This window comes from Abrus precatorius, unplaced genomic scaffold (assembly GCF_003935025.1).
Source record: "Abrus precatorius isolate BTA unplaced genomic scaffold, Abrus_2018 Scaffold7, whole genome shotgun sequence".
NCBI lineage: Eukaryota > Viridiplantae > Streptophyta > Magnoliopsida > Fabales > Fabaceae > Abrus > Abrus precatorius.
In genome coordinates this window covers 14,000,562-14,013,671 of record NW_020874417.1, presented here as the reverse complement: position 1 = coordinate 14,013,671, position 13,110 = coordinate 14,000,562, and the positions used below count along the sequence as shown (strand labels likewise).

At 28.7% G+C, this 13,110-nt stretch overlaps 1 protein-coding gene and 1 non-coding gene across 2 annotated transcripts; one reads left to right on the top strand and one right to left on the bottom strand.

Moving 5' to 3' along the window:
• Positions 1-10,387: 10,387 nt before the first annotated feature.
• LOC113873975 lies at positions 10,388-10,494 on the bottom strand. Its single transcript, XR_003506039.1, has one exon. It is a non-coding gene; the product is annotated as a small nucleolar RNA R71 (small nucleolar RNA).
• Positions 10,495-12,437: 1,943 nt separating this feature from the next.
• Positions 12,438-12,893, top strand: LOC113871513 (ethylene-responsive transcription factor ERF098-like). Its single transcript, XM_027508603.1, has one exon. The coding sequence runs from the start codon at positions 12,438-12,440 to the stop codon at positions 12,891-12,893; it is 456 nt and encodes a 151-aa protein (XP_027364404.1).
• The last annotated feature ends 217 nt before the right edge of the window (positions 12,894-13,110 follow it).

Sequence of the window (13,110 nt, the reverse complement as noted above, 5' to 3'; positions counted from 1 at the left end):
CTACCCTTGGGCCCTGGCTAGAGACTTTATCTTGTATAGTGCTAAAAAAGTAAAGGGTAAACCACCTAATCCTATAACAATGAATAACTTTGCTGATTGTCTCCTCTAATATGGGCTCTATAATCTAGGTTTCAAAGGAAATCCTTTCACTTGACATAAAGGGAACCTAAAAGAAAGGCTAGACAGAGTTGTTATCAACAACTCTTGGCACCTCTCATTTTCAAATAGCACCGTTATCCATATTTCTGTTTTGAAGTCAAATCATTCAGGCCTACGGCTTAGAATCGGTAATTAGCAGTCTCTCATCCATAATAATAGAAGTTTTAAATTCCTTGCCTCCTGATTTCTATCACCAAGTCAAGAACTTTTGATTGCCCTCTAAATCCTGGACAGACAATGTAACCAATTTTAAAACTAACATTTCTGCTTAGAACAAATCTTTGTTTGGTAACATTTTCTAGAAGAAAAAAATGTATAATATGTAGAATAGAAGGTATCTCTAGGAAGTTAGGCCCTAATAATAACCTTTTCCTTATAATCTCATGAAGACTTTGTGGAAAGAGTATCAACTCATTCTTGATCAGGAGGAAACATATTGGTATCACCAATATAGAGCTAATTGGATATCCTTAGGAGATAGAAACACAATTTTTTCATAGCGTTGTTATAAGTAGGAGGAATAAAAATTGGATTGAAGCCCTAAAAGATGAGAACTAGATCTAGATTTATGACCCTTGTGCCTTAAAGACCCTTGCTTTAGATTACTTTAAATCTTTATATGCTGATCCTAACCCTCAGAACTTTACTCTTAACACTCAGTCCTCTTTTTCCCTTGAGAGAGTCTGATTCTAGGCTTCTCTCCCTTAGAGTCTCCATAGATGAGGTTAAGACTACCCTATTCAGTATTGAGAACTTTAAGGCCCCTAGGCCTGATGGGCTTTATCCCTTTTTTTTTAATAACCAATGGCATATGCTAGGTAAATTTTTATATGATTTTGTTCTAGTTATGTTTCAAAATTCTAGAAAAATTGTTAAGGTTAATGAAAACTGCCTCACTTAATTCCTAAAATTGAACACCCTGAATCTATTAGGGAATTTAGACCAATTTCTCTATGTAATATAAGTTATAAGTTCATTATTAAAATCCTTGCTAATAGGTTAAGGGACTCTTTGTCCCATTTGATCTATACCAATCAGTTTAATATAATATTAGATTGAGTTAGAAGTTGTTACTTCATCCATTAACACCGATAAATGCTTTATATGAGTCCTATTAGAAAATACTGAATTAACATTGAATAAAATCATTAATTTGTTACTCATTATTTCGGTTGCTAAAATAAAAAATTAAATCAATTTCTAACTAAGCCTTAGCGACCAATTACTTTAGTTACACAAAAATAAAATATGATTATTGTTTTGAAATATCCATGAATATTATTAAGTTAAATATTTAAAAAATTAAAATATATTATATAAATATTTTAAAAAATTTATACTCTTAAAAATTAAATATTATAACTATTAATGATAAAAATTATGTTATATTAAATATTAAAAATAAATTATGAACATTTTAAAATTTAAAATAATATTGAATAAAAAATAGATACAAAATATAGAAAAAACCTTGATATGAAATAAAGAAAATTATGCATTCATAATAATATATTGACACTTAATAATAGTTATAAATTGATAGAAAAAATACAAATATATATTAAAAATATTATATCTATTAAAATACATTAATATATTAAAAATATATACAAGTAATGTTATGCATGATGAATGAATGAAATATTAATGATATGCATAATGGTTTTTAATATGCTATTTTATAACCAAAATTTGCGATAAAAAAATGTATTTAGTCATTGAAATATTTCGGTCCTTGATTTTATAATTTAGCAAGCAATTCAATTTTTGGTTGCTAAAATACTTTGCAATGAGCTCTATAATAACCATTTCATTTTGGTAAGTAATTCAGTTGCTAATTAATTTAGCAACCAAATTTTATGTTTTGTCGACCACAATCCTTCCCTGATTCATTTTGTTCTGGCTGTGAGTTTGTGTCTCCAACAGAGGTCTTTTATATATATATATATATATATATCACCTTAATCTCCTCATTTTCCTTTGTTAAGATGCAATAACACAAGGAATTATCATCTGACTCATCCTCTGCATAGTAATAATCTTCATTAATCTCATATTCAAAATTATCTATAATCAGAAAAATCATATTCAAAATTTTATCTAAAATCATCCTATAAAAAGATTTATTTTTCTGTTTTTGGTCAAAATTTTCACTTGTATGTATTAAAAAGGCTTAGGGTAGAAAGGTCTTGGGTGAGAAAAATACTTGGTGTTCCTCGTAATAGAAAGGCCACTGAGATTCACAATCGATCATTAAGGTTTTGTCTGGCTTGAATTACCTATTTTTTGACTCCATTTGTTACATGAAATGCCGCAAGGAGGAACACAGGTTCTTGCCATTGCTCCTTAAATAGCTACTTGTACTCCCAGTGCGGGAACGAGAATTCAAACATGTTTAGCCAAAGCACATGGCTGGCCTTCAGCTTGCATTGCTCCGAATCGTGAAAGGCTTTGGCAGCAACTTCGTAAAAAATAGCATTGCATATAGTGTAGAACGGCACTTCTTTATCAGATCGTTCTTCTTCCAAAGGAATTCCAGCAAATTGCCACTTTGGGAATGTCACAAAAGTGTATCTATTTCAGGTGCACATTTACATAGATTAATATTTTGTGCCCCATCTTATAGTAGCTACTTTTTGTTTGATCGTCTATTGCATATCCTCCCTTTTCTTTACAATGATCATCAAGTATGAATGATTAAATAGTTGGAGTAAAATAGTATCTAAGAATAAGAACAATTATATATGTGGTCAAAATGGATATGGTTGTTATGTTATACAGTAGCATAACGTATTCAAATTTTTGAAATTCACTTTCTCTCGCTTTACTCACATTGATGCGTAACTATCATGTATTCATCCTTTATCTTCAAGACTTCTTGATTCTTCACACAAGTCATTGGGATAACTTTTCCATTGTTATAGACTATTAATTAGATCACAAGACTATCTCAGTTTACTGCAGTCTTAATTACTCTATCTCCCCACTAGTTGTGCTTATCAAACAACAATCATAATTCCTTTGTGATATTCCCTTGTTCGGTTTTGATTGTTTTTTCCAATCATAATGTATGTGTATAAATTACACATATAATGATTAACATATCATCTAATACATAAACTTGTATTTATTATTGACAGCCTCTAGCAAAGACGCATTAAACCATCCTAACTTCATAATAGCAATGTGACGTAGTACTAGTAATTGTTTGCACATGGCATTAACTACTAAATATGAACCATCAAGCAATGAGCAAAAGGGCTTTAATTTGCAATATAAGTTAGGATTGTTACATACTTTGATGTCTATTTCATAAAGGAACGTTATGTATGTGATTGTTGGGAACTGAATAATAAGGTAAGGATAAAATAGGGAAAGAGAAAAAAGGTAACTCAGAAAATAAATAAAGAATATGCTGTTAATGAGTGCATGGGGAGCTGGTGAACAAAAATAGAAGCTAGTTAACTGAAACATCACTCTACTTAGTGGAGGCCTCTGCTACTTAGAGAACAAGCTAAGATGAAACATGAAAGGAGAAAGAGAATGAGGAGTAGGGGATCCTTCCAAAAAAGTGAGCGGTGTGCTTCTTAAACTTACAAACCTAGATTTACCTAATCTTTGAAACCGTTTTCTAATTTCTCTGGTTCAGAAAGAAACACGTTATAATGCTAAAAATCTCTACCATTTGTCAATATAAGGATGTCATTTTGTGTTTGCATCCTCTTTAAAATATGTGAACTCAAACATACCTCTAGCAACCTGAAAGGAGGAGACTCACGTGAAAGATGGTTTGATCTTAATTTGTCGGTGACTACAGAGGCAATGATAAGGCAAGTTGGTATGTTTGAGTGCTAGTAAGTCACTGCATCCGTTAGTATGAGTCATACTTAACAATAACATTCAAACTACAACAATGAGAAATCATTGGATGATTAGCCATCCTCCCTAGACTACTACTATCGTTGACGGCGACTTCGATTTATTTTTTATATCTCTATACTTTATGTATATTTATTGTATTTTTGCTTCATTTTATTTATAGTTTCGTATTGATTGATATTTTAAAAAATTTATATTTTGAATTTTTATTTATATAATAAAAAGGATCAAATTATAGTGGTGTATATTATACTCAAATTACATTATTAATCACTTTGTGTGCAACATAATTTTTGTCGATCTAACTGTTAAAATTATAATTATATATTTGTTTAAAAATTAAACAACTATATAAGCATGTAATTAAAATATTTTTATTTTTATATTTTGAAAGTATATAATACATTAATTTTGATATAGATAAATGGAGTATTAAATAATTTTAAATTAATCTAAAAATTTATAGATATACGTGATAAAAGTTTTAACTTTTACAGCTGATTTTAGAATAAATTCTTTTAATAAAATGTTATTAAATAGTATTATTTTTTATATAACTGATATCAATATAATCTTATCTCTCTTCATACATTATTATATTCTGTCCTGAAACAATATAATTTTAGAAAGATGAAATACAGATTATTTATGATATTAGCATTAGCTTATTTTATGCTATTCATTTATGACATTAGCGTCGGTTTAACCTCTACTAAAGTGACGCTAGTTACGTGTGAGTTATTAACAAATTAAAATACAGATTTAATTATACTTTTCATCTATATATTTTAACATGTGTAATTTTAGTCACTTTAATTTTAATTTTTAATTTTTTAAATTAAATTTTATATCCTAAAATTAGGACATTTATTATATTTTATTCAAATATTATATATATATTTTATTTATTTTATAAATTAATAAAATGTCATATTTGTATTATTATATTTTTATTCATTGTTGAATAAAATTTTTAAGTAAAAAACTCAATTTAAACATTTAAAAAATAAAAAAAATTAAAGAGACCAATAAATGTTAATAGAAGTTCATTTAACTAATGAAAATAAGAAACTCTTTGTCTTTTAGTGCTTTATTTTTTCTTCTTTCATCGAAAGAAACTTGTTAACTTGGTTCAATTGACAACCTAAAGCCACTTTACTACTTTGGAAGAGCAAAGCCATGAGAGAGACTAGAGAACGTGTAACAAATTGAAATATGTGGGCTGCTGGAGGACAATGTTTTGCAAAGTAGGATAAATTTTTAGCAACAACAGAATCAAGTATTATTAAGAATTAAAAAATGAGATAGTTTAGAGAGTGAATCTTAAAAAATTAATTAATTATATAACAGGGTAAACAAATACTATTATATAAACAATTATTTTAATGTGTACTCAATAACACATCAAAAAATTATATATAATAGTATTTTATTAAAAATTAAGTGATATTATTTAATACATTAATAATAATATTCAATATTATGACTTTCAATAAAAAACAACTATTCATTTTTTTATCATGTAAATTTAAACATATATTAAAATTTATTATATAATTATGAATTGTATGTATCAAAATGATAAAGATTTAATAAAATTAAATAATTTTAAAATATAATTCATTTTAAAATAATAATTTTAATGTATAGTGTAAATTTTTTTAATTTAATATATATATATATATATTAATAACTACAATTTAAGAAATAAGTCTCTTAAAAGTAAATTTTAAATTTAAAAAAGTACAAAAAATTAAGATAAATTTTATAAATTTAAAAATAATTGTATTTATAAAAATATGAAATTTATATAAAATAATAAATAACATTTAAATAATAATTTTGATCTTTAAATTTTAAAATAAAATTAATAAAGTATAAATAAAAAATAAAACTATTACTGTAAGAGATATACAATTTACATATTATTTTTAATAAATTTTGTTCTTCATACATATCACAATAAATACAAAGAATAATTCGTATATGACTTCTACTAACATTTTACTTGTCAAAGAGACTCATTTTTAACGAGAGATTGATTTATTATTTAATAATTTTTTTTAATTATAATAAAGTGCTAACGGTACAGTGGGAGGAATGATTTTCATGATTAACATGTGTACGAACATTGAGGCGTGTGTCACGTACGTGCAAGAACGTTACATTTCAATTGTCCTGCCTTCAATCATGACACAAGTCAATTGCCGTATGCCTAAAGTTTGAACTCAGTGAATGTTATTTTTATAATAAAATTATATAATTTTAAAATAAAAGAAATAAAGTGAATATCTAAATTAATTCCTGAAAAAAAAATGTCGGTGATACCTTGATCTGTAAAAAGAAAAAATAGTTTTTAAAAATTAAAAGAAAAAATTAATCATTTTAGGTTGAATGAATGAAAAAATTAAGATATTTTATATTTAAAATTTGACTTAATTATATTTTTATACTTATAAATATAGTATATTTTGTGATAAGTTTCTATAAATTTTTTTATTAGGATTTACTTGTTAAAAAAGTAAAGAAATTAGAATTTAATCTTAATTTTTGTGTGAGCTGACTAATGAAAAGTCAGCTCAACATTCTTATATGGAGTTACATGTCATACTACGTCATTAATTTTATAATTTTTTATTATTTAAAATTAATATTTTTAAATAAGTTTCTAAACATATTTTAAATATTTGCATAAAGGTCATTTCTCTTCTTCAACATTTCTTTTTGTTACCTCTCTCTCATCTCAACTCTTCCTTTTTCTCCTACCCCACTCTCTCTCTCCTTTTTCTATACCTCTTTTCCACACCTCTTTTATTAAAAGTTATCTAAAAAATTTAGACCAAAAGAAGAATTTTCTTTCACAAAAATATTCTTCAGTTTCATATGAGACATTTTCTATATTTTTCACTTCTGGTATAGCTGTAGATTGCCAATAAGCAAAAATAATTCTTATTAACATTTCCACCAGGTTGATTAACCCAATCTCTATTCATTATCTTTTCATATGTAAAGTTAAAACTTTTAATGGGTGCATTTTTATATGGAGTTTCCTTGGTCTCATCAATCAAATGAGAACCATTTCTTCTATTCATGGCTCTCCTGACCTTTGTAATACCACAACCATATGTTATCCCAATAATGGAACATTTGATGAATTCCATTGGGTTGCAGGTCTGAGTTCCAATTTTATAAAAAGGTCTTGTGTGAACTTGGCCACGTTCCTCGTTCAAGTTTGAGGTACATGCATGGGGCAGTTTGTCATTGATATCTTGATTGATAAAGATGCTTTGAAGGACTTTACCAATTTCTATTGATACATATAATGAAATAGGAATGAAGCAAAATGTCGCGCTTCCTCCCCACTCCTTCCTATTCTCCTATCTGCACCACCCTCTCTCCCACCAACACCAACACCAATACCGAGACCCTAACCCCCTGCTCCATCTGCACCACTCCTCACTTAATGCCCAAAGAACACTTTTAATAAATATTAATATGGTAACACTAAGAAAAGGGTGAGGGTTTGTGAGAATAGATGTCAAGATGGATCTTTAGGGTTTAGAGACTAAATCCTAACATTTTAACTTTTTCAGGAACTAAAATTTAACAAAAAAGTTTATAGGAATTTATCATAAAATGTGTTATATTTATAACGATAAAAAACATAATTAAGCCTTAAAATTTAAAAAGATTAATTGGTGACTTGTATAAAGACTTAGCTTGGTTAACATTAATACCCTTTAATCCTTAAGATATTGGAAGAATTATAACTATTAATTTTAAAAAATAAAATATCCTTTCAAGTGAACGAATTTTGCAGTAAAGATTAGTAGTTGATTATTAAACTGATACCGAATTTAGTAAAGATGGATCGCTGATTATTTTACCGTTAAGTGTAGGATTGGTTGCGAAATCACAATGCTTTGCCTGTTCAGCTATTCTTAATTAAGAGAAATATTGTAGTTTTAGTAAAATTTGTCAAGCAATAAATGTATGATTGTTTTATTAAAAAAATTGTGTTTTTTTTTTATCTATTATCAACGTAAAAACCCACTTGACAAATTTAATAATAAAATAATAATGCAGAATTATATGTGACGAAAATCACCCATAAACTTATTAATACTTTTATAAATAATTTTTAAATTTGCCCTACATTGTTGATCATATACCTTTAAATTATGTTAGCTTTTTTATAATTTTATAACTTTTTTATGCAATCATATAATCTTAAAATGTTTTTACTTTTAATTATTTAAATTCGATAGTACAAATGAAATTAAATTATCTCAATCTCTTATATAAATGTCTTGTACGAGAGAAAATTAACTTACGTACATTTGTGTAAGAATTTAATTTTAATAGTCTTATATCATTAATGATATTAGATAAAATGTTATTTATGTTAATCTAAAATATAATCTTTATTTTCATTTGACATTTATTATATATATATATGATGTTAGACTTGTACATTTATGATAAGTTTGTATTTAAGCTCTCTTTTATAGCCCATATATTCATGTTTGATATTAATTTTATTTGAGTTTTACATTGATTTATATGTTAATTGCATAATTTAGTATGAAGACTCCACAAGTAGATTTTGAATGTGTTTTGAGCCCAAATTGATGGGAGATTAGAGCTTCACAATAGTCAGTATGTCCAGACTCTTTCAACAAGCACAAGGGTGCTTCGAACCCATGCACGACTATGCTTAAAGCCTTGTACGGCCGTGTTCATATGCGAGAAGCCTAATTATGAAGAGTTTTTAGGGTTTTCAAACTCTATAAAAGAGAGACCTTAGGCATTCTGTGGGAGGTCATTTTTACATCTCGTGTTTTGCTCTCTAATACACCTCTCATCTCATCTCTCTTGCAAAGGATTGTTTGCATACTCTTGGCGAGACTTAGAGCTTTGAGCGACCGTACTTGAAGACCGAAAACTCATCTCATTCTATTTTGGTTTTCTTTATGACTTTATTTATGATTGTTTTAGTTCATTTTTTTAACATAAGTAACTAAGTCCATAGCTAGGGCTATAGAAACTATTGTTTATGAATTTATGATTTTGAAGTTTGAATCTATATTTGGTTTCCGTTCATGATTAGCTTTTATCCTATTACGTATAATTATAATCCTAATTAATTATTTCATCAGGTGATTGTACCTCGATTAGTTAATGTAATATATAGGATAAAACGAGACAAAGGATTAGGTGGACCAAACCAATCTTTCTCTTCTAATCGTTATTAAATTAATAAGTTCACAGGTGCCTTAAACTTTCTTTAATTAATATCTTGCATGACTATTGAGGATGTTAGTTTAGAGAAAAGAATATTAATATTGCATGACCATTGTGTATTAATAGTAATTGTATGAATGATTGGTAATCACAAGGGAATCAAATATAGAGTTAAACGAAAAAATAACATAAAGGATTGAATAAGAAAACCCATATGCCCTAGGTTTCTCTCTGATATGTTCAACTAAGACGTGCATTGTATTATAAGTTTACAATTGATTTTATAATCAAATTCTTATTTTTAATTCATCTTATATCCTTTAAGCTTAAACAATTAAATTACGAGATTCTTAGTAATTGAAAAACAATCCTTGTGAGACGATATTTCAAAAACTTAATCGAAGAACCTTTTATTACTTTTTTACGGGTACACTTACCCACTTAACAAGTTTTTGGCGCCGTTGTTAGGAATTATTTTTTTATTATTAAAAAAATTTCAAATTTAATTGATTTGAGCAATTTGTGTTTTGCTTTAATTTTGTTTTGTTTATTTTCAAAAAAAAAAATTCTTTATTTATTTTATTTATTTTTGTTTTTATTTTAATTTTAATTTTATAATTTTTTTTGTATGTTCACTCGTTCTAAGTGCTCTACAGCTTGTTTATTTGATCTAGAGATTGAGAGAACAACGCATAGATAAAGAAAAGAAGTGAGAGAGCAAAGAATGAAAGAGGGAAGAAGATCAATTCAAGATCACATGACACCTACTGCGAGAGGCACTCCTGAAAGTATCGCGGCTCCTAATGTAGAGGCCAACAATTTTTAATTGAAACTAGCACTTATAACTGCGGTTCAGAACTCTATATAGTTTGGAGGCATGCTCAACAAAGATCCCAATCTCCATCTGACAAAGTTTCTTCGATTGATTGATACCATCAAATACAACAAAGTCTCCAACGATGCTATTCAACTTTGTCTTTTCCCCTTTTCGGTATCTAAAAAGGTGAATGCATGGTTCGCCTCACTCCTAGCCAATTTCATCACAACTTGGGAAGATCTCACTCAACAATTCTTGAAAAAGTACTTTCCCCCATCAAGGTCCTCTAAACTTATAACGGAGATATGTTGCTTCCAACAATATGAAGTAGAATCCTTGTTTGAGGCATGAGAGTGATTTGAAGAGCTTTTGAGGAGGTGTCCTCATCATGATTTTCTAACATGGAGGCAAGGTGTGGCTGGCATGCAGTAAGTGCCACAGTGAGCTTGGCTGGCGTGCAGTAAGTGCACGAGATTATTGTTTGATAATTACGTGTGTCAATTGTTTGGAGCCGTGAGTGCATCAGAGTTGAATTAGAAATGAATTGAGTGGTAATGCTGCCTGTGATTATATTGTGTGAAGTGTATTAGAAATAATGTAAATTAAGTGCAAGGTGAGACTCTATACTTGTTTGTGTGTTTGGTAATGTAGAGTATTCACCCTTATATTTATTTTTCAGATAATCAAGACGATCAACACCGGACTCAGTAAAGGATTGGATGGAACTGCTATAGGGCTTAGAATGTTAATTTGAAATTGTTGTATTTAAAATTGTCCTGTAGTAGTTATTTGATATAAACTTGTAACTCTTTCCCTATTTCGAAATGTTTAATGAAACTTTTATTATTTCAAATTTGCGAAAGTATTATTTATTTGAAATTAAATTTAAGGTGTTACACTTTAAGCTTAAACAATTAAATTAGAAGATTCTTAGTAATTGAAAAATAATCCTTGTGGGACGATATTTCGAAAACTTAATCTAAGATCCCTTTATTACATCTCAATGGGTACACTTGCATATCGAACAATTTATATATGTATTATTCATTTAAATTGTGTTGTAGTCCCTTGATTGTATGCATGAAAATGGGAATGAAATGCATGAGCTGTTTAGTTGTTGGATGAAAGTTGTACATTTACAATGCTATTCGATTAATTATTTTGGTACATTTATAATGGAGTTGTGATTAATTGTTAAGTGTTTTATGTATTAGTGTGAGAAATGGGAGTTCTGGTGCAGATTTTCTCATTCAAGGGAGATCGATTTGTGTAGAATTGGACACTCTAGAGTGATCTTGCTCAAGCGAGATCATTTTCACTCAAGTAAGATAGGATAAGACTGCCCAAATAAGAGAAGGGGAGAAGGAAAATAAATTAGATGATTGTATTATAAAAATTGATAAAAAATTTATTTTACCTTTAAAAAATAAGGTCATTTTAAGAGAAAAAAAAGAAAGTTAGTTTATTTTTAAAAGATAAAGCTTGTTTTATCCTTAAAAATCTTAAAAATCTGCTTTGTTTTGAGTAGAACGGAAAAGTTAACATTTTTACTCTAACAAAGGCAAGAAAGGAAAAACAATTTATTTTTAAAGACAAAAAGTATTTTTTACCTCTAAAAATCTTAAAAACAATTTTGTTTTGGAGGTAAAATAGAAAAGTTAACAATTTTACTTTAGTGCATTGTTGCGAAGAGCCACTAGTTAAGATGTCATGACTGCAAATAAAAAAATAGCAATGGCAACAACAATAAGAAACTTCACTATGGCAAGTCTATTGCTGTAAAAGGCAGCTTCGCCACACACTGCTGCGCATTGTCACACTATTGACAACCATAAAGCAATCGGGTTAAGAGGTAAAAACACAAAAACAAGTTAAAATAGACACGACAGAATTATGTGTACCTACTTATCTTGCTATCTTGCACAATAATTCCACGCAATCCTACAAATCTCTGGTTTTACTTTCAAGCCAGCACGACATGGTGATTGACAGATTGAGGATTGTAGAATGTGTCATAGTCTACAAATTAACACACCATTTTGTTAACCTCATCCCTACAAATGTGAGACAAGTCTGTATTTTCTATCTAGATCTTATTAATTGTCATTTTAACACAAGTTATAAGTTAATTAATAAATATTTATTGTAATTATAATTATTTATGATAATATCATAAAATGATAACGTGTCCTTTTAAATATTTATTTTTTAAATAATATATTCTAAAAATATCTTGAACTTTCATGATTAAGATAGGTGACTTATTTTTTCCAATGTCACATTTTTCACAAACAAACTTTCCTCTCTGCCAATCACAAAAACGTGTTAAAGTGAAAGTATGTGTGACCAAAACAATAAAAGGACATTGATTAACACAAGCCAAGAATATGCCAAGAAGAAGGGAAAGCATGGCAAGTTGAAGGAGAAGGAAATGGAAGGAGTCCGGTACCGAGGTGTTCGGCGGCGGCCATGGGGTAAGTTTGCGGCAGAGATTAGAGACCCGTCTAGGCAAGGGTCACGGTTGTGGTTAGGGACCTTTGATACGGCTGAAGCAGCAGCTAGAGCTTATGATCAAGCAGCCTTTAGATTGAGGGGTCATGTTGCAATTTTGAATTTTCCTAATGAGTACCATTCTCAAGTTAGGGACTACCCTCCAAATTTAGCACCATCATCATCATCATCATCATCCATTACTCATGGACAAAAGAGGCAAGTTTTTGAGTTTGAGTATTTGGATGACAAAGTGTTGGAGGAGCTTCTTGAGTCAGAAGAGGGGAAGGCACAAAAATATTGAGTACAGTATTTGATCCATTCCTATTCTTCTCTATAATTTCCTTTTCTTTCTTTCTTTTTCAAATGAGCGGTCACACTTGAAGCTTTCTGATCAGATCCAACACCAAAGCAAAATCATTAAAAGAAAATAATCTTCATCCCAGCTGCCTATCAAGTCTAATTAGCTACAGCTTCACATTGTGTCTTTGACATCAACTTTATCTTCCAAAGTCTGTACG

What these genes read in the sequence shown, in the direction of transcription:
- LOC113871513 (XM_027508603.1), top strand. Translation starts at nt 12,438, where the DNA reads ATGTGTGACCAAAACAATAAAAGGACATTGATTAACACAAGCCAAGAA.